Below are 20344 nucleotides of genomic sequence, written 5' to 3'. Positions count from 1 at the left end.
GACCTTATAGTGTATGTGATGTGGCAGGTAGGTTCAGAAGGGTCTGAACCTAGTGTATGTGGCTTTGCTAAAGGACAGTGTTCAGCAAGAACCTGAAAACTAGCAGTATATTTCAGTTGGAGTATGTGTGTGTAAGGTTGTCTAATAGGGTCGGATATCCAAAGTGTATGTGGTGCAGCTACAGTGGTGAGTTGCTCAGTTAAGGCTTAATACTTACACATTTATATGGGATGTCAAATTTATAGGGGATTCCACACAGAATGAAAATCAGCAGCGTATATGAAGCAGTGATAGTAGGTGTTCCCAGAACATACAACTTTTAGGTATCAGCCCTTGCAGGACACTCCCACTCTACATATACTTGAGGTATCAACTTCTGTTGGACACCATCCTTTTTGGGACAGAAAAATTTCTAGGTATCAGGTTCTGGTGCCCTCTAGCGCATAACCCATATATATTGCTAGCTAAAAGGCTCTGATGGACTCCTGCTGCCCGGATACAGCAAAAAATCCCATTATCTTGAAGATAGTAGTCTCATGAGATGACCACCAAAAATAGCAGTAGCAGAGAAGTGGAGCTAACTAGCGCTTAGAAGACAAGCTGCATGTGCTGCAGAGGTGAAGTGACTCAAGCCCCTTAGAGAAGCCCAAAAGACCATAGATGAATCCCAAACATTGTGTTACTTATGTATTTGGAGTTTGGTTTTGGTTTGATTGTGACTGTGCCCTGGTTCTTCCCTCTTGAAGTATCTACTTTTGATTTTACAGAAGCCCACAGTTGAGAGTTTTCGAGTTTTAAAAGACTGGATTTTAAGAAATTGGGTGTTTTAGAGACTGAACTTTTAATGTGTTTAAATTTGTAAAGTTTTAAAGTTATATTCTTAATGTGAGATCTTGAGGACGGATGAGAAAGGAAAGGTGGTTTAATGGTAAATAGCAATGTATTTTTATGTAGTTTGACAAGAGGCCAATTGTGTTAGTGGTTTTTTTGTCAACCTGACACAGGCTAGTCATCTGAGAGGAGGGAACCTCAACTGAGAAACTGCCTCCATAAGATGGAGCTATAGGCAAGCTTTCTCTTAATTAGTGATTGATAGGGGAAGGCCAAACCCATTGTAGTTGGTGCCATTCCTGGGCTGTAGGAAAGCAAGCTGAGCAAGCCATGAGAAGCCAGTAAGCAGCACCCCTCCATGGCTTTTGCATCAAATCCTACCTCTAGGTTCCTGCCCTGTTGGAATTGCTGTCCTGACTTCCTTTAATAAAAATCAGTGATGTAGAACTGTAAGCCAAATAAACCCTTTCCTCCCCAACTAGCATTTTGGTCATGGTGTTTCATTGCAGCAACAGAAATCCTGACTATGTATCCAGCAGGGTGTGGCATGTAGCAGTGTATCTGTTATAATGACCTTGGGTAGAAGTCTTCAGAAGGCCTTAACATATAGAAGTTTATATAGGGCTGGAGGGTGTCTAGCAGGCCATAATAAATGGAGATAGTCCAACAGTAGGAGTGTCTGAGTGTAGATTTGTGCAAATAAGCACAGCCAGATGGTATCACATTTCCTGAAGCTGGAGTTGCAGCAGTTGTGATCCTTCCAATGTGAATGCTGGATATTGAATTCTTTCCTCACCAAGAGCAGCAAGAATTTTTTCCAGATTCTGGCTTTCATTTTGTTTTTTTGTACCATCTAGCTATTAGGAACAAGAAGAGATATTTCTACACCCATAGCAGCATTGTTTAAGTTTCTATAAATATGGCTTATGTTTAAAGGGTGATTTTCAAGAAACTTAAAATCATTTTTTAAAACCATTTTTTAATTAGTTGAAAGATTACTAACTCAGTTATGTGGATAGTCACCCAACCCCCAAAAAGAACCCAAAAGAGCAATGACAGAAATTGTTTTTAAGCCATATAAGTATCCATTGAAAATTTATTATGCATTAGGAAGCTTAACCTAAAAACCAACAGCATAGTAAAAAGATATGTTATATCTGTTCATGGCAGAACAGGCTTCAAAATATATTTTCCTTTAAATGTATTCAGTCAATACATGATCCCTTATAAAAGTTGTATATATTTTCTGTCAATACCTTCATTATTTATAAATACAAGATTTACACAGCACCCCCATCAAAAAAATTAAAATCCTTACAAATATCTACATGTTTTCATACCTATAAAACTTTCAAAGGAGTACTTTGTTGAAGATAGACCCAAGTTAATAGTCCATTTACTATGCAGCAAAATATAAAATCTGTAGTTTTCTTTGTCCATAAAACACCTCAAAAATTAGCAAGACACTTATCATGAAACTGAGCTCCACTAACCCTCATATTTTAGAAAGGAATTTGATGTGCGCATTCCTAAGGGATTCGGAAAAACATACCAAGATTCAGATTAGTTGAAAACAAACACATTCTACATTAACAGTTAAGGCAGGAATATGGTACGGGAAACAGAAGTAGGACAAAGAGACACGGGGAAGAGCATACAGTAACATATGAGTATGAACTTAGAAATAAACACTACTATCTGTTACTCTCTCCCCTTTTAGGAATATTTAAAATTTTAAAACAAAATAATAAACAAAAAGCTTTTCTTGAAGTATACTCTGATTTCCTTGTTGCCACTAAAAAGCTTCATGATTGGTTGTTTTGCCTTGGGATAGGCTCTTAGTATGTTGCCAAGGCTAACCTCAATCAGGACACAAAGTCTAAGAATCTGAGCTGCTTGTTCAACATATCTTGAATTTTCTAAGAAAGATTTCCTTTATCTGATAAATGTGAGCATGGATCAATATTAATAATGTTCATTTTTGAGAAGCTTAAGAAGTAGAGAAAATAAAGGGAAAGCAAAACTAGGTTTTCATCCAACCTCTGGAGAAATTCAGTAGATCCCTGATACCATGTGATTCTTAATCAACTCATCAACATTTATAGACTAAGAGGGAATGATTCACAGAAAGACAATGAAAGGAGGCAGTTAACACTATTGTCCTAATCTTCTACCAAAAAAGACAGAAAAATATCTGTCACTCTTATTCTAGTTACTCAAGGGAAAGACCACCTTTCCTACCACAGACATGATTTTTCTATTAAAGTTTTAAAGTCTAGATTCTAAATAACCTTGAAGAATTTTCAATCTTTCCTAGAATATATATAAAGAAAGAAAAACAATAATGGGAATAAAAGAACAGACAGAGACAGAAGAGTGAAGGGCAGAGGTATAGGAAGAGTAACTTATTAAACGTGGCCCAAAGGATGCTGCTAGCATCGCCCCTCCAGCACCATGAAGTCTCCACGCGGTGCAGCTTCCTCTATGGCTCTCAGAGATGGTGTCTGCAGAATCTCCATTACTACTGGGTTATAGCTCAGTGCACTGATTTCCAGGCTCTTCAAAGGAAAGCTCCCAGATGTTGCTGTCTTGCAGTAATGGCTCAATGTCCTCATCACTGCCCCGTTCAGGGGGTGTGCTTAGGCTGCCACTGATGCTGTTGTTATGTTTTTGAACTCCACTGGTTTTACGGTATTCAGGGATGAATAAGGCAACCAAAAAAGACATAAGAACTATACATGCTCCAAATAAAAATGGTGGGCCTGGGATGAAAGCTCCCTGATGGATAAAAAAACAAAAAACAAATGAAGACAAAGTTTAGTTAAGGTTTTTTGTTTTGATTTAAGACAGAGTCTTGAGCTATTTAGAGTGGCCTTAACATCACAACCCTTCTGCCAATATCCCCCCAAATGCTAGGATTAGAAGCATGCATTCCCATACCCTTCATGGTTAGGATCTTTTCTTAAACTCTAAACTAGTTTTGAATGATTTTTTTTAAAAAGCACTATATAGTTAATGGTTTTCTCATAAGCCTGTATATTTCATTAACCAAGGCAAATTCTAATACAGTTTAGTGTTTGGAAAATAATACCGGGTAACTTATCATTGCTTTTTATGCCATTTCTAGTTAATAGAACCTAACCAATAATGTCGAAAACCAGCAATTTTCTTTTTGTAATCTCATCTTACGACCTCAGATCATGCATTTCTAAATAGAACATTAATAATTTCACACTTATAAAGAACTATATTAAATGTTTCTATGTTTCTCTTTTTAAAAATGGAAGTACATTATCTCACTTTTGGTAAGTTTTGTTTGTTTGTTTGTTTGTTTGTTTGTAAGACAGGCTCTCTTGTATCCCAGGCAGGCCTCATACTTATGTAACTAAGAATAACCAACTGTGAACTTAAAATCTCTGGCCTTTACCTTCTGAGTGCCAGAATTATAAGCTTGCACCATCACACTTTTGAGTTTTGTACATTTTAGGCACACACCTACCAACTGAGCTACATTTCAAGTCCCTTTAGTTACATTTTTAGGTAATTTCTTTTTAGATTGAATCTAGCCAGATAATAGCATACTGTTCATAGTGACTATATAGGTGAAAAAAGAATATAAAGTACAGATACATATTTTCCATATAAGACAACAAATCCCTGTTATGAACTCTTTCTGACTCCAAGTAATGAAAACAGACTTTGCTACTGTCAAATACAATTTGATAATAAACAAATAGAGATTTAAAGCTACAAGATTATGCAATAATCAAACACAACCATTATTATACAGACCACCAAGTTACCTGTAAGGGATCATCATCAGAATTCAATTTTGGGCCCAACTCACTCAGTTCAACATGGAACATGTAGAATATGAAGCCATATAGTGCTGGCCCTAGGCCATTGCACAGCCCTCGTATTCCAGTTACGATCCCCTGGGCAACCCCTAAACCACAACAGTGAGAGGGAAGTCAGTCTTCTTAGAAAAGTGCTTCAACCTACAGAGCTTCTCTAGCACTCTCTATCATACTATGACACACATATGACTGGACCGAGTCATCATAGCTTAGGCTAATTATCTTATAGCACCTATTACAGCCATTAGGTTTCATCATGATATTTTCATTCATTATACAAATGTTCTTTTTTGGATATACTATATCTATTGAATAGGTTTACAAGGAGAAAAAATAAACTCAGTTTCTGATCCTTTTGGACTCAATCTACCATTTAATGGAAAATAATAAAATACAAAATTATCATTTCCTTTATGAAATAATTTCATTTTTCTATGGATTAAGACTTCCTTGTCCCATTTAATTGTTCATGTACAATAATAAGTATGTCCTCTCCTCAGACAGTTTAGAATATAAACAGGCTCCTCCTGCCCATGGGTTATCATCTGCAACCTTCCATCTCATGCAGACTTCCACTCAAAAATTCTGGAAACACCAATTTCTAGATATCTCTACTTTCTAATATGATAAGCAAAACATTAATATGAATATGAAATGGATACTTCTGTAAGTCACAAACAGTCAAGTTTAATAGTATTCATACCCAGATGAGCTAATGGTGACACACAAAGGGTGTCACTTAAAGTCCATAAATCTAAGAATGGATACATATAAGAGCAAATTCATTATGTGAAAAAACAGATGTAATATAATGAATAAACTATCTCTTAAATTTTAATTTTTGTTGAAAAATTTAAAAGTCCTAAGAGTTTAAAAAATTTCCTTTTAGGGACAGAGGTGTAGCCTAGTATATTCTAGGCACTGAGTTTGATACTGGCATGAAACAAAATCAAACCACTATGTTTATATGTGTTATTTTATACATATACATATATGCATGCACACACACACATATAACATTTTATAAGTCCTCTAAAATTCTCTATTTTCCTGTAACACAAATAAATATTACAATGAATATTTACAATAAAATAAAATATGAAATAAAATCTCCTACTTCCTGATTACAGTAAGGCTGGTCATTAGAAGATGGAGAAAAGGTGGTTAATTTTTGGCATCAGAATTTGCTAAAAAAGGAAACAGGTAGAGGAAGAAGAAATAAAGTCTATTTTCCACACAGCAGCTCTAACTTATTTCATCTCTCCTTATATCCAATTACTAACAACCAAACAATTTTTTCTTCATCCTTTCAAAGATCCATTTCTTAAATTAAGCTTCTAAGACTCTGGATTATTTCAACTTAACTTTAGTGGCTATTCCATTACCAATTTGCTATTCACAGAAATCTGCTGAAATACAATTGTAAACTGGTTAATCCTGATGGCAATATAAAATCAGAACTGAGATTAGAAATTGATATTTGCTCTTTCTAACTCTTACTAATATAATAACCTGACTGCTGAGTCTGGATTGCTTAAGTGTGAGCAAGGAGGAAATCAGAACTTCTATACTGACAAAATAAGCAGGTATACTCCTGTGACAGGGGCCACTGTTGTCAATTGCTATTGCTGTGGAGAGTGCAGAATTTCAAACTTCAGGACAGAGAGGTTCCAGATGAAGGCAACAAATTCAAGGAGTACAAATCTCACCTTGCTGATCTGACTCTGCATTCCGAGAGATGAGGGCACTGACTGCTGGGAATGTAATGCTGGACATGGCAGCCACAGTTCCTGCTGCCCACATCATCCTGAAAGGATTAAGGGAAGCTTCAGTCAGGCTTTAAGATGCTTTTAGTCAATATGGTAATAGGTCAAATGCTTTGTAGTTTCTTCATTTCCATTATATTTATTTTTCCCTATTTAAAGATGGATTTCCTGGGCAAAGCATGGCTTTTTCAGTAATCCTAGTAATCTCAAATCTAAAAGGTTCAGGTAGAAGTAGCCTGAATTCAAGGCCAGTGTAGGCTACAAAGTAAGTCTCTGTGTGAAAGAATCCATACTATGAAAACTGATCACAGGTTACCCTACTGCCATTTTCAAGTATAGACTCAATAAAGTTCTTAAAAGGATGCCGGTCTTCTTTATTTGTTTTAAATAAACACCACATCTCTATCCACCTCCCTCACATACACACACCCACTGACTTCCTGTCTTTCACAACTACCCCTGGGCTATGTGGTCTGTCAGCCTCAATACCACTGTCTGCTACCAAATGAATGAAGTCTGTTTACTTCAGCTCTTAGTGCTTTCCTCAGTTGAAGGAAAATGTTTATGTGAGTCATAACAATATGAGAATTAAGATTCAAGGCTCTTATGCCCCACTGAGCTATATACTTCCTTGGGATAGTCTTTGCTGAAAATGAAACATCTCATTATCATAAAGTCTTTTTAACACTTAAAGTGTTTTGACTATCTAGATAACTGAACTAGAGATCACAGGTCACACACACACACACACCCACACACACACACACACCACATTTTAAAAAAAGAGGAGGAGGAGGAAGAGGAAGAAGAGGAGGAGAAGGACCAGCCAAGTCAATCTTAGGCAAAATATAATACAGAATAAATGGTTCAAATGAAATCAGCATTTCATATATCTTCTTCCCAGCTAATCTCTATTGATAAAAACATTTCTAATAGTTCCACTTGTGAATGCAAAGAACCAATTCATGTCTAATATGGAGACTAAGACTCTGCAGTATCTAGCAATCAGGTGCATAAGGACACTTGCCATACCAAAAAAAAAGGAACTTTTTTTGTTCTTTTTAATTAATAGGCCTTAATTTGATCATTCTTTCCATTTACAGGAAGCTAAAATATGAATACTTAAAACTAACTTAGGATACTCACATGACTTTGGAGAAGGCATTCATGTTAATCACTGCTTTATTTTATGATATTACTAAGTTAAGTATGCCAGCAAAGCATCTATAGGCAGCTGTTATTCAATGTCTTTTTGTTTTGATGTCATATCCTGAGACTGTATGACTATGTTTAAAAAGGAGAAGTACAGAGGATAAGGCTTCAGAGCTCACTTTGACACCAGACATTTAGATCATGCCTCCTTCCTACAAGGCTTGGGGATCATCCGAAAAGAGAGGTTAAAATCTGAAAACATTTAAAGAGTTAGAGGTAGTGCAGTAAAACGGTATTTACAAGACATGACAGCACTGTTGCACATGTGAACTCACGGCAAGACCTGCACAAGATTTGGCCAGCCAAAATACTAGCATGGATGGAGGAGCTCATGAAGTCTCATCCTAATCAGAAGAGCTAACTGACAACTGATAGCTTCTGGGGAAAGGGGTGGGGAATGTCCATTTTCTTTAAAGATGCAGACCCTGAGAAGTTACTCATGTTCCATTAGATGTCCTATACGTCTACACACAGTACCAAGTACCAAGTGGACATAGTGAGTTTAAAAGCAAAAGATCACATGAAGTAAGGGAAAAGTTAGAATGGAGGGAATAGAGAATACATCTAATCAAAACATATACGATATTCTCAAACAGTTAAAAGAGAAAGTGGGCACAAAGCCATCTGGTGGCTCATACCTATAATACCAGCATTCAGGAGACCTAGGCAGAATTACTACAGGTTTGAGACCAGCCTGAGCTACAATACATGACTGTTTCAAAAACCAAACACAAACCCACTTACCACTTACTCCCAAAGAGAGAAAAGGAGAAAGAGAGGGGAGGGGGGAGGGGAGGGAAGGGGAGGGGAGATCATGAGCTCATGAGAACTTTATTACAGGGCTGGTAGATGACAACACACATTCAATTAAGCAATGACTCCAGATTTAGTAAAAATCTTTACAGGTCATATTAAATCATCTAGTTCCACTCTTGCCCATGGGTAAAATGTTGAATACATCAAACTAATGAAATAGCCCTTCTTTAAACATAGTTAAATGGTTTACATCTGTTAATTCGGTCTTTTTGTTTGTTTTGATAATACGTGAATTAGAAGAGGCTTACCAGGCCTGAGATCCAAAACCATACCAGGCAAGCTGGAGCATCTGAAAACCCAAGCCAAGGAGGACAGTGTTCTTATTCCCTAGTGATCTCATCAATTTGCTAAGGAAGACTGTCTGCAAAGGAAAGAAGACAGCTCTGAGATGCCACATGAGCACACAAGAATTTGATCACAAACTCAAATTCAGAGCATAAGCTCTTTTAGTAAAGTCCACTCACTGGACCTCTAAAGGGACACTGACAGTCTATGATCCCTAAGGCGAGGCAGTAGTGATAACTCTGTGGAAACAGAGTTTCAGGAGCTCCAGTGCTGGCCAGGATTTAAAGCTTTCGATCTTCTTCCAGAGAAGCCATCTAGCTGGTTCTCTACTGGTACCTCTCCCACGGTTGACACAGCTGCACTCCAGTTATCATGACCAGAAAGACTACACCTTAGTCTTCCTTGGAGAATGTCAACAAGCACTTATTGTTCAGCAGTTAACAATTTCACAAAATTACCAATGATATGAGCTTTAATAAATATATATTCTGTTAAATACAACTGGTAGAGACAGTATGAAAATGAAGATAAAGGCACCCAAGGACAAACAGCTAAGGTTAATGTAAAAAAAATAAACAACAACAAAAATCACAATAAACTTGGATGTTTAGCATAATCTGAATTTGTTGATACAGCCAAAACAAAAACAGCATGGAACAGCCTTTGCTCGCATGCATTCCCAAGAGCCTTGTCATTCTTTCATTTGGTTGGACAAGTTAGTTTCCCAGACTGCTCATTTCCTCTGCAGAGAGTTAATCACAGAAGAACATGAAGCTTGGCCTAGATACCATTTCAAGGGAACAAGCCTCTAGGCAATCCACAAAAGCTGCACTGAATGCTCCTGAAAGACAACAGGACATATACCCTTGCCTTTCTGGACTGACAACTGTAATAGGTTGGAAAGTGTTTACTACATATGTTGTAATGTATTGATTCTTATCTGTTTAGTCCTGGAGATAGCAGGATCTATAAAACATTTCTTTCTACCTAATTTTTTGCCATTAAGGAAACACTGAAACGCATTCCTCTGGTTAATTTTATAGTATCTGGTTATTTTTCCTTTAAAATAGTTTTATACCTATTTGTTCCATATTTGTATATATGTCCCAGCAAGTACATGAAGATCAGAGGACAATCTTCAAGAAACAGGTTTCTTCTTCTACCATGTAGATTCTGGAGACTGAACCCAGGTCATTGCTTGGTGACAAGCATGTCTTGCTGAATCATTTCACCACCCCCTTAAACTAGTTGTTCTGGAAGTGTGTAAGTATGTGTGAAGGTCTACTGAATCCCGAGGACCTGAATAGTCTGTGAATGACCCAGTTTTTTGAGCTGTGTCCCTGCCAGCTACCTGAATTCAGTGAGGTTCTCTACATGAGCAAGACACATCACAGCTGAGGCAACAGTTTGGAGGAACTCTTAGAAACTTGTACCCTTGACTTACTATAGATCTGAGGCTATCAGGATTGAAGGGGAAAAAAACAAAACAAAAACTATGTCACTTTAACCCACGTGTAAAGAAACACTCACCTGAGCCACAATGGACAGAATTCCTACCATAGCTATGAATGCTACAATTTTCACAGATCCAAAACCTATAACCTGTAAAAACAAAAGCAAAATAAAACAAAAAAAATACTTTTGTAATACAGGTGTTAGAGATATAATTAGTAAGAAATGGTAGGAAAAATAATTGAGGAAAGTTCACAAGAACAGTAGAAATTAGGACAGAGACAGAAGCTGAAAAAACCCCTATAATTTATATTTAAATATGACATAAAATAGTTGTAATTAGTAGGCATGAATTGTGAATTTTTAAAAAAATGTTATTATGTCTCATGTTTATTTAGTATTTCCTCTCTTAATCAGTCTATGTCAGTGGAGACAATGAAAGCATACAAAAAAGTATAAAAGAAAGTAATTCAACTTAATGTTGCCAAAGCAGAACTGGACTACCAGTCAAGTCAGTGGCTCTTGAGTCTGGGTGTATTTTAAATTTATGTGGACAACAGAATAAAGAACAGAAGGGAAGGAAAGGGAGAAATGCAATAAGATGCCAGAACACACTGAAGACCAATTCCATCCAACTCTAAGGGATGTCCTAAGATGGTTGTGCTTTAACAATCTCCCATACACTTCTAAGTAAGCAGCTGAGTCTGACTGGCAATTGACTTCTAAACCTCCAACTATAACAGTAACCATGAAATAATTAATACTTTTAAAAAATATTACTTTGTCTTCTACTAAAATTCTATAAAATATAGGAACATACATTAAAAATAACCTTATACAGTTTTACTTCATAAATAAGTATCTTCCTCCCAATCACAACTGGACAACAAAAATTCTAGAGCTAGAACTTCTGGCTTTTCTATTACTATCTCATCATATTCAATTACAAAATCTTAACTGGTGGGGTAGTTCATGCCTATAATTTCAGTGCTTAAGAGAAGTAGAGGCAGCCTATTATTATCAGCTTTATTCACTAAAACATGGAAGCAAAAGCAACAGTGAACTTATCACAAACTATAGACTGATCAGTGCTAATGCATAAAAGTACACAGGCTCATAAAAGGTACCAATGAACCACTTTGGTACCAATTGTGTACCTGTGGTGAAAAGATAATGACAGCTCTGTATATTTTCTTAATTTGGTTCAATCTAAACCCTATTTTAGAATAGGGTCTCAGAGCTAGATTTGATAGTGGATGACTTTAATCCCAGCATTTGGAAGGCAAAGATAGGTAGACTGCTCTGAGAACACCCCTGCCTCAGCAAGAAGCTATGCACGCCTGTAGTTCCAGTCACTTATGAGGGAGGCCATCACTGAAATCACTGGATTATACAAGGTCCCTGCTTATAAAGTCTCTAGAAACAATGGTTTCCTCAATTTATCTTAGACAAATCCCAATCTTTGATATTCTACATGTTGAAAGGCTTTTAGAAACCTACTACTCACCTGCCTGAGATAGAGAAAAAAGCTTGAATATTGCCCAGCTTCAGGAAGATATGAGAGAAACACTGTGATGCAGATCAGTAAGACAGTAGAATCTTTTCCAACTTTCTTTAATGACTGGGAATAAACAAAGGGCAAAAAACACTCGTCAGTGTTCTTTTGATAGTGACTCACTATTTTCATGTAACTTCTCTAAGACATCCTGAACATCTTATAAACAGACCATTAAAAAAAATTCTACACAACTCTCTAAGAAAAACTGATTTTCTCTGATTTGTAAAGTAACTTCTTCTAAATAATTTTAACTACAAGGTTTTCTTTCTTTTTCTGATCCAGGGTCTCATGGAGCCAAGGCTGGCCTCAAACTCAATATGCAGCTGAGAATGACCTTGACATTCTGACCTTCCTTTCTGCCTCTTCCACAGTTTTCATTATACATAAATTCACTCTAGTCTTCATAAACTGTTGATATTCAAGTTGCCAGTAACCAGGAATACAATTACCGCAAAAGGGTCCGCTTGTTTCCAAGAAATCTGAGCTCCCCAGGAATCAGGTCTAATTTTCTCTGATAGAGATTCCGGAACTGCTACCAAAATGAAGCAGATGTCTAGGAGAGCCACCACTGTGGCTACTAGCACAACAAGACTGTCTCCATAGTTTGCAGAGAGGTATGTCCCAATGGCTGGGCTGCTAACCAGACTAGCTGCAAAGGTGGCTGAGACCTATGGGGAAAAGTACAATCATTTAGGATCCTAATAGAAACATCAGTGGAGAGAGCATGCTCTTTCCGGAGTCCCACACACTGAAGATACACAGCTGCATAGCTGCAGCTAACCTCTCGGTTTTTGTTTTATTATTATTATTTTAAAGATTTATTTTATAAGTGACTATGTGAGCACCACGTACATGCCCGTTACCCATAGAGGTCAGAAGAAGAACTGAAATTATGCTTGGTTATGAGCTGCCATGTGGGCGCTGGGAATCAAACCTGAATCCTCTATAAGAACAACTAACTGCTCTTAACTGCTAAGCCATCTCTCCAGTCCCCTCTCTTAGTTTCAGCAAGACAAATATGTTCCATATAAATTTTAAGAATTAAAAAGAAGAAAAGCAATTTTGCTTAAAAATGTATTCACACACTGTTAACTAAGTGAAGATATGCTGGGGAGCAATGATTAACATATGATATAAATTAACACTGTAGAAACTCTCCTCATAGAACATTCACTGTTGTTTGTTTAATTGGAAAACAGACATGTGCAAAGAAGAGTATGAAAACAATTCCTGCAACACAGCACTTGCCTAGCATGTGATAGTAGTTTATTCCTATAATCTGAGTTCAAGGCTAGTTCTAGGGCTAGAGAGTGAGACTATCTCAAAAAACAAAATCACTGAAGAGCTGATGATGAAATCTACAAATTTCTAAGAAACACCAATAACTGGTTCATTCAAAAACACTATACATTCCCACACACCCATTTGTGACTTTATGGCTATTTCATTACCACAGTGGGGGTAGGGGTAGGGGATAAGCTGGTGTTCTTAAGAGAAATGGCTGCGACTGAAAGAAGGAAAAGGGAGGGAGGGAGGGAATATATAGCTAAGTAGTAGACTGACTAGCATACTCAGGATCCTGGGTGTGATCATTAATTAGCATCCCCATTCCAAAACCCATACAAAAGACAGTACAAAAGATTTTTGGAAAGGTTGAAGCCTTCTGGTTAGAGGCCATGGCCTTATTACACTGTACCCCTATGTTCTCCATTTATAAATATAATGTGAATTCATTCTCTAAATTATATACACATTAGAGTATCAAAAGCATACTGATAAGTTATTAAAACTAGAAGAGTCTATTTAAATAAAAGAAGTCACATAAGAACCCAGTGAGTTAAGAAAAAAATAATAAAGAGGACATAAATTGTAAGACATGATGGATTTGGGGGGAGTATGGGATGGATATAATCAAAGTACATTAAATACATGTATGGAATTTTAAGAGAATAGGTAACAGTGTTATTTAAAAGGAAACAACAGAAATCACTGTATCTGACCATGACTCCTGATAAATCAATGGCATTCTTATATCATCTATTATTCCACAAGTGAATACAAAAATACAACACATATAAAGGTATTCTATGCTAAAAAGTTTTAAAGGCTGTATTTTGGAATGAGGAATAAAGATGTGGAGAACTTTCATTTGGGAAACTAATTCCAGAAACTCAATATTTATCAAGTATCGGATGATGACAGAGATCCTAGTTTATTTGAAAAAAATCCAGGCAGGCACATAAATGCACCACAAATTGCAAAGACATGCAAATAGTTGTGGGAGCAGTACTATACTCTCTTAAGATGTTGAGTGAGCATGGGGTAGCATCCTCAAATGTTATGGGAACAATATTACTTAGGTTTTCATGAAGCCAAAGATCTCATAGCACCTGATGATACTGTCAAGTAGGCTACTTTATGTTTTTGTTTAAAATTACCTAAACCCATATTGTCCATCTCTCCTCTCATGGTGCCTTTCATGGTGTAGATTAGGGGTTAACCCCCACCCCCAGTATTTGTCAAAGCCAAATAAAATAACCATAGTCTGAGTCTCATTTAGTTCTAAGATAGTCAAGGATAAGCTTAAATTGGCTACACTACAGTTTCAGAAAGGAAAACATATTTTCACAGCTCTGATAGCTAACACAGCCCACCTTGAATGTGATCTTCTGCGCTTCTGACCAAATAAATAAATAAATAAATAAATAAATAAATAAATAAATAAAATGCTTCTGCTTACATTTTCTAATAGTTGTTCCCTTTTGTAACTATAATATCATTATAGTTGAGAGAATGAGATTGTCTAATATCAACTTAGAGAATGAGACTGTATACTATCAAATTATCACAAAGTCTCCTATAACTTTTGATATTCAACAACTATATGCTAAATGAATAGCCTCTTCCCCACTATAGTGTTATGTCTCAAACGAGTGCCTGAGACACAGTGCTGAGATCCTCACATTTCTCAAATCTATTTCTGGTGTTATTTTAAACCTCAATTTCCAGTCAAGTTTTAGTAAAATGGCAATTATTGCTCTAGTGTTAGGAAGTCTCCAAGCTGGGCATCATGGCAAACGCCTGCCGTCCTGGCACCCTGAAAGCAGAGGGGGGAGGAGCTGAAGTGCACGACATTTACTGAATCTGAGGCAGGCCTCAAAGTAACAAAAAATTCTAAGACAGGAAAATTACTAAAAACCCACAATACCAGCCCTAAGAGGAAGACTCTACGTTTGAAGTCAACTTGGCCTATCTCAGTTTTTGTTTCAAAACAAACAAACAAAAAGCTTACTATCTTACCCAGCCATAAGCAGTACTTCTTTCGTGCTCTTGAGTGAAGTCAGCTACATAGGCAAAAATTACAGAGAAAGTGACTGAGAAGACTCCAGATACAGAAATCATGCCAAAATACCACCTATAAAAGATTGTTTTAGAAAGAATATGATTAATGATATCATCTTCTACCAACTGAAAGACTATTTAAATTATTCAAGAGAGCTTTACAATCAAAGTAAAAGATAACCATGTAAATATTATACCCTAATGAAAATAAACGCAGGTATCTGTATATATACTTAAAGGCAAATATAAAATTAACTGGAATTTTGACAATATTGAAAGGCATACATGTTAGCAAAAAAGAAAAAAGAAAAACACAAAAGAAAAAAGAATGAAGGAAGAATAAAAGTTTTAAATAAAAAGGAAAGAATAAGAAAAGAAAAAATAGCTTGAGGTCTAATGAAGAAAAATTGCAAGTCTTTACAAAAAGAAAAACAACCCATAATCATCATTTTATTTTTTAGCTAATAAAGTTTTAAAAAGCAGTGAATACATACATAAAACTAGAAGGAAGAGGTAAAATTACTTTCAGATGACATTAATACACCTAGACAAAAGACTAGTAACATGAGTAGAATAATTTAGGCTAGCAAACGGGATTTGTTTTTTAAAATTTCTCACTAGAAAAGTATGACGTGTTAATATTTTGCAAAACTTAATTATGTGGTAGAAAATAAAATTATTATGGTAGCCAACAAATTTATAAATATTAACAAGAATTCCTGATAACCATATCAATGTATTTTCTCATAGGTAGAACATTTCAGCACCAGGAATTCTTGCCAGAGACCAGCCCTGGCACTCAGGTACTGAGGTAGGACATAGCTAGGATGATAACTTCTGGTCATGTTTTAACTTTCTTACTGTTCTGGTGGCCAGAAGCTGACAGCTTCTGGCAATTTAACTCTTACTGTTCTGGGACTAGAAATGACTTTTGGCATTTTCAGAGAGAAAGAAAAATAAAGAACAAAAGTCAGGCATGCACGTGCACACACGCGCACACACACACACTGGCTGGGCCTGACCATCTGTTTCATCAATTTCACAAGTGTACATGCATACTTATATACATACACATATACCTACATATGCATGTATTCACACACATATAGATACATACATATAGACATACTGTACACACATATAAACAGACAGACATATATGCATTTGGTGAATGGAGCAGAGTCCCAAATGCCACACATACATACATTTGTTAGATGGAGCAGAGCCCCAATAGCTACACTATATTTCTTCTCTCTGGCCTTTTTATACTTTCTTAGACAAAAGTTCTTTATTAAATTACATCGTGGATAGAATGTTATATAACGCAGTAATTACAGAAGGATGTTGACAATGAGTTCAAAGTAGTACTTAATTCTATAAGCTCTTTGTAAGTTCAAAGCAACGGTTTCACATGGCCTTGCTTTTTATCACATCTGTGGTTTCATCCTTGGATTTGATCTAGAATGAATGTTTTTACTTGATCACAAATCTGACCCAAGACTATTTTTCTTCTTGGTGCAATTTATGAAAGCTCATTGTATTCCTTACTGTGCAGGTTGTACTTACCATTCCATGAGGGAACATATTTGATTCTTGATTCTAACTATATCTTTCAGACCAAACAACTAAAACCATCTCCTTAAACTTTCTTCTTGGAAAGGCCATTAAGAGACTGTCCCACCTGGGGATCCATCCCATATAAAGACACCAAACCCAGACACTATTGCTGATGCCAACAATTGCTTGCTGACAGGAGCCTGATATAGCTGTATCCTGAGAGACTCTGCCAGAGCCTGATGATTAGAGGCTCACAGCCAACCACTGGACTGAGCTCGAGGTCCCCAGCTTTCTCTAGCTTTCCCAGCTAGAGAAAGAAGGAGCTAAAGGGGTTTGCAATCCCATAGGAAGAACAACAATATCAACCAACCAGACCCCCTAGAGCTCCCAGGGACTAAACCACCAACCAAAGAGTACATATGGAGCAACCCATGGCTCCGGCCTCATATGTAGCAGAGGATGGCCTTGTCAGATCAATGGGAAGAGAGGCCCTTGGTCCTGTGAAGGCTCTATGTCCCAGTGTAGGGGGATGCCAGGGCAGGGAGGTGAGAGTGGGCCAGTGGGTGGGGGGAACACCCTCACAGAAGCAGGGGGAGGGGGAATGGGGTAGGGATTTCTGGGGCGGTGGGGGGGTAGGACCGGGAAAGGGGATAACATTTGAAATGTAAATAAAGAAAATATCCAATAAAAGAAAAGAAAAATATTTCTTCTTAAAATTATTTGAATCAAATCAGGAATTTGATAAAGTCATTAATTCATCCAAACAGCATTAATTCATCTAAGTTCATCTTTGTGTTGATCTGAAGGAAATTTGCCCAAAAGGGTAGCTAATGCCCAGGAATCACTAGGCTATGACAGTGGCAGGAAAGGCATGTCACCAGTTTAGAAGCAATCCTGGAATGAATTCTCTGCTGTGCCTCTCCAGAGCGCACCCACTGCAGCCATGGAAAACAGTGGGCCATCTCAAGGAAACTCACTTGCTTGCCATAGCCTTTCCTAGATGGCTTCTTTCAAATACTGGCTAAGATACTATTCCATTGTCTAAGAAAATTAAAATTAAAACAAGGGGAAAAAAGACACTTGAGAAAAATCCTAACTCCTTTAAGATAATTAAATTATCTGGATTCATTATACTGAAGGAGAAAAGGTGATTAAATTCGTATCATGCTTTAGAATAAGCTAATGGTCTTCATGTAGTGTACAAGTGAAATAATGCTCATTAGTGCCACAATGCAATGAGACAACAAAAACAGTACATTCACAAAGTCAACCAAGCCACAGTGGTCAGGGCAGGAACTGTTACCACACTTTCAGCACTGACCCCCTACAACTGATAGCATGACATACCAGCTACTCTTAAAGACATTTTAAATTTCTTCAAGTAAAGTAGTTTATTTTGAAATGGTTAAAGAGTATTCTGCAGATTAAGGTAAAGGTTGAGTTCATAAATGATTCGAATTCTTTTGATTTTTGGATTTTTTTCTCCTTTTGGAATTATGCATGTATATGATAAGCTATCCTAAGTATAGGACCCAGATATAAAATAGAAATTATTCATATTCTATATATCCCTTATACACATAGTCTAAGTCATTTTATACAATTTTTTTAAATACTTTTTCATTTCTTTAAATACTTGTTCATTATGATGAGGGAAAGTTTATATACACTTGACCCATTCATAATTGTGTTACATCAGTGCTCAAAAACATTGGGATCATTTTACATTTTGAATATTTGGATTAGGAGCAGTGGCCAAAATAATTTTATTTACATAGGACCACACCAGTATGATAGTGACGGGCTCAGCAACTTACCATGGGTTAATCCTCATTAGTGGGATAGGGAAGCAGGTAAAGAAGACCGTGCCAAGGAGAAAAGGCTTCCTGCCCCAAACATCAGAGAGAGCGCCTATGAGCGGAGCACTCAGAAAAGAGAGCAGGCCCTGGAGAATAAACAGAAGCAAAAGGTTAGATTTAAAATGTGAGCCCTCTATTACTTATAATTCTTTCTTTCTTTCTTTCTTTCTTTCTTTCTTTCTTTCTTTCTTTCTTTCTACACTGAATGAGGAAGGAAAAGAATCCAACTTTAGAGAATCCCACCACCTCTCCTCCTACCTTCATCTGCTGGTCCAGAAGCATACAGGATAGATTCCCTTCCTGCACCCATCTTCCTTGCCTCCAGAATCTTCTGGGGCACACCCCCCCCCAGCTTTCCTGAGCCATGTGCTATCCTCGCTGAACCCCCATTCTCCCACTACCTCTCAGACCACCTGACCATGACCTGACCTGATCTGGAACCATACAGCCCAAGGATACCCATCAGAGGCTTGCCACACCAGGATCATCAAGGTTAGGTGGCTTCCCAATACCTACTACAACCAGAACATCCAGGGACTAAAGCCATCAAAATGGCAAAAGACCCTCAAAAGAATACAATCAACAAAAGCCAGGACAATATGATAACCCTACTACAGTAGGCCCTAGATATCCAAACACAACCAAAGCACAAGAAAATGACCTTCAATCCAATCTTGTAAAGATGATAGAGGCCTTTAAAGATAAAATCAATAAATCTCTTAAAGAAATACAGGAAAATACAATCAAATGGGTAGAGGACTTTAAAGAGGAAATAAATCACCTAAAGAAATACAGGAAAATACAACTACACAGGTAAAGGCGATAAATAAAACTGTTTAAAGCCCGGAAATGGAAATAGAAGCAATAAAGGAAATACAAACTGAGGGAATCCTGGAGATGGGAAACTTAAGGAAGGGAACAGTAACAACAGATGCAAGCATCATCAACAACATACAGGAGATAGAAGAGAGACTCTCAGGCATACAAGATACAACAAAAGAAATTGATATCTGTCAAAGAAAATGTTAAAGCTAAAAAATTCCCTACACAAACATGACATCCTTGAAAAGACCTAACCTAATAATAGGAATAGAACAAGGTGAAGAGCCCCAGATCCAAGGCCCAGAAAATATTCTTGACAAAATCATAGAAGAAAACTTTCCCAATCTAAAGAGATGCCTATAAACATACAAGGAGCTTAGACAACACAAATTATACTAGACCAGAAAAGAAAATCCTCCCACCTCATAGTAATCAAAACACAAAATCTAAGAAACAAAGAAAGAATATTAATAGCAGCAAAGGGAAATACAAAGGCAGACCTATTGGAATTGCACATGACTTTTCAACAGAAACTCTAAAAGCTAGAAGAGTCTGACAGATATCTTGCAACCTCTAAAAAAGCACAGATGCCAACCTAAACTCAATCACCATAGATGGAGAAAAAAAGGTATTTCAAGACAAATTGAAATTAAACAATATCTATCCACAAATCAAGCCCTACAGAAAATACTAGAAGGAAAACCCTAACACAAGAGGATAACTACATCTAAGAAAACATAGAAAATATGTAATTCCATACCAGCAAAAACAAGGAAAGCACACACACACACACACACAAACTAACACCATCAACACCAAAACATCAAAATAACAATTAACAATCACTGGTCATTAATATCTCTCAACATCAATGGACTCATATCCCCAATAAAAACACACAGGCTAACAGAATGGATGCAAAAACAGGATCCATCATTATGCTGCATACAAGAAACACACCTCAGCAATAAAGATAGGCATTACCTC

The 20344-nt window shown here is 36.9% G+C and overlaps 1 protein-coding gene across 1 annotated transcript in view; it reads right to left on the bottom strand.

Annotated features, from left to right (window-relative positions):
• Window positions 1-1909: 1909 nt before the first annotated feature.
• The window catches only part of Slc71a2 (solute carrier family 71 member 2), a 53576-nt gene continuing 35141 nt past the window's right edge, over window positions 1910-20344 (bottom strand). The window contains exons 4-12 of the mRNA XM_021180063.3: window positions 18494-18621; window positions 15078-15192; window positions 12227-12445; window positions 11727-11840; window positions 10298-10369; window positions 8731-8843; window positions 6398-6495; window positions 4635-4777; window positions 1910-3609 (exon numbers count right to left, since the gene is read on the bottom strand). Coding sequence (XP_021035722.2) covers window positions 3361-3609; window positions 4635-4777; window positions 6398-6495; window positions 8731-8843; window positions 10298-10369; window positions 11727-11840; window positions 12227-12445; window positions 15078-15192; window positions 18494-18621 — 1251 coding nt within the window. The 3' untranslated portion in view covers window positions 1910-3360. The remainder of the gene's footprint in view (window positions 3610-4634; window positions 4778-6397; window positions 6496-8730; window positions 8844-10297; window positions 10370-11726; window positions 11841-12226; window positions 12446-15077; window positions 15193-18493; window positions 18622-20344) is intronic.

This window comes from Mus caroli, unplaced genomic scaffold (genome assembly GCF_978045245.1).
Source record: "Mus caroli unplaced genomic scaffold, Mus_caroli_1 scaffold_15, whole genome shotgun sequence".
Taxonomy (NCBI): domain Eukaryota; kingdom Metazoa; phylum Chordata; class Mammalia; order Rodentia; family Muridae; genus Mus; species Mus caroli.
The sequence above is the reverse complement of the archived record's forward strand: the minus strand, read 5'-3'. Positions and strand labels throughout refer to the sequence as shown.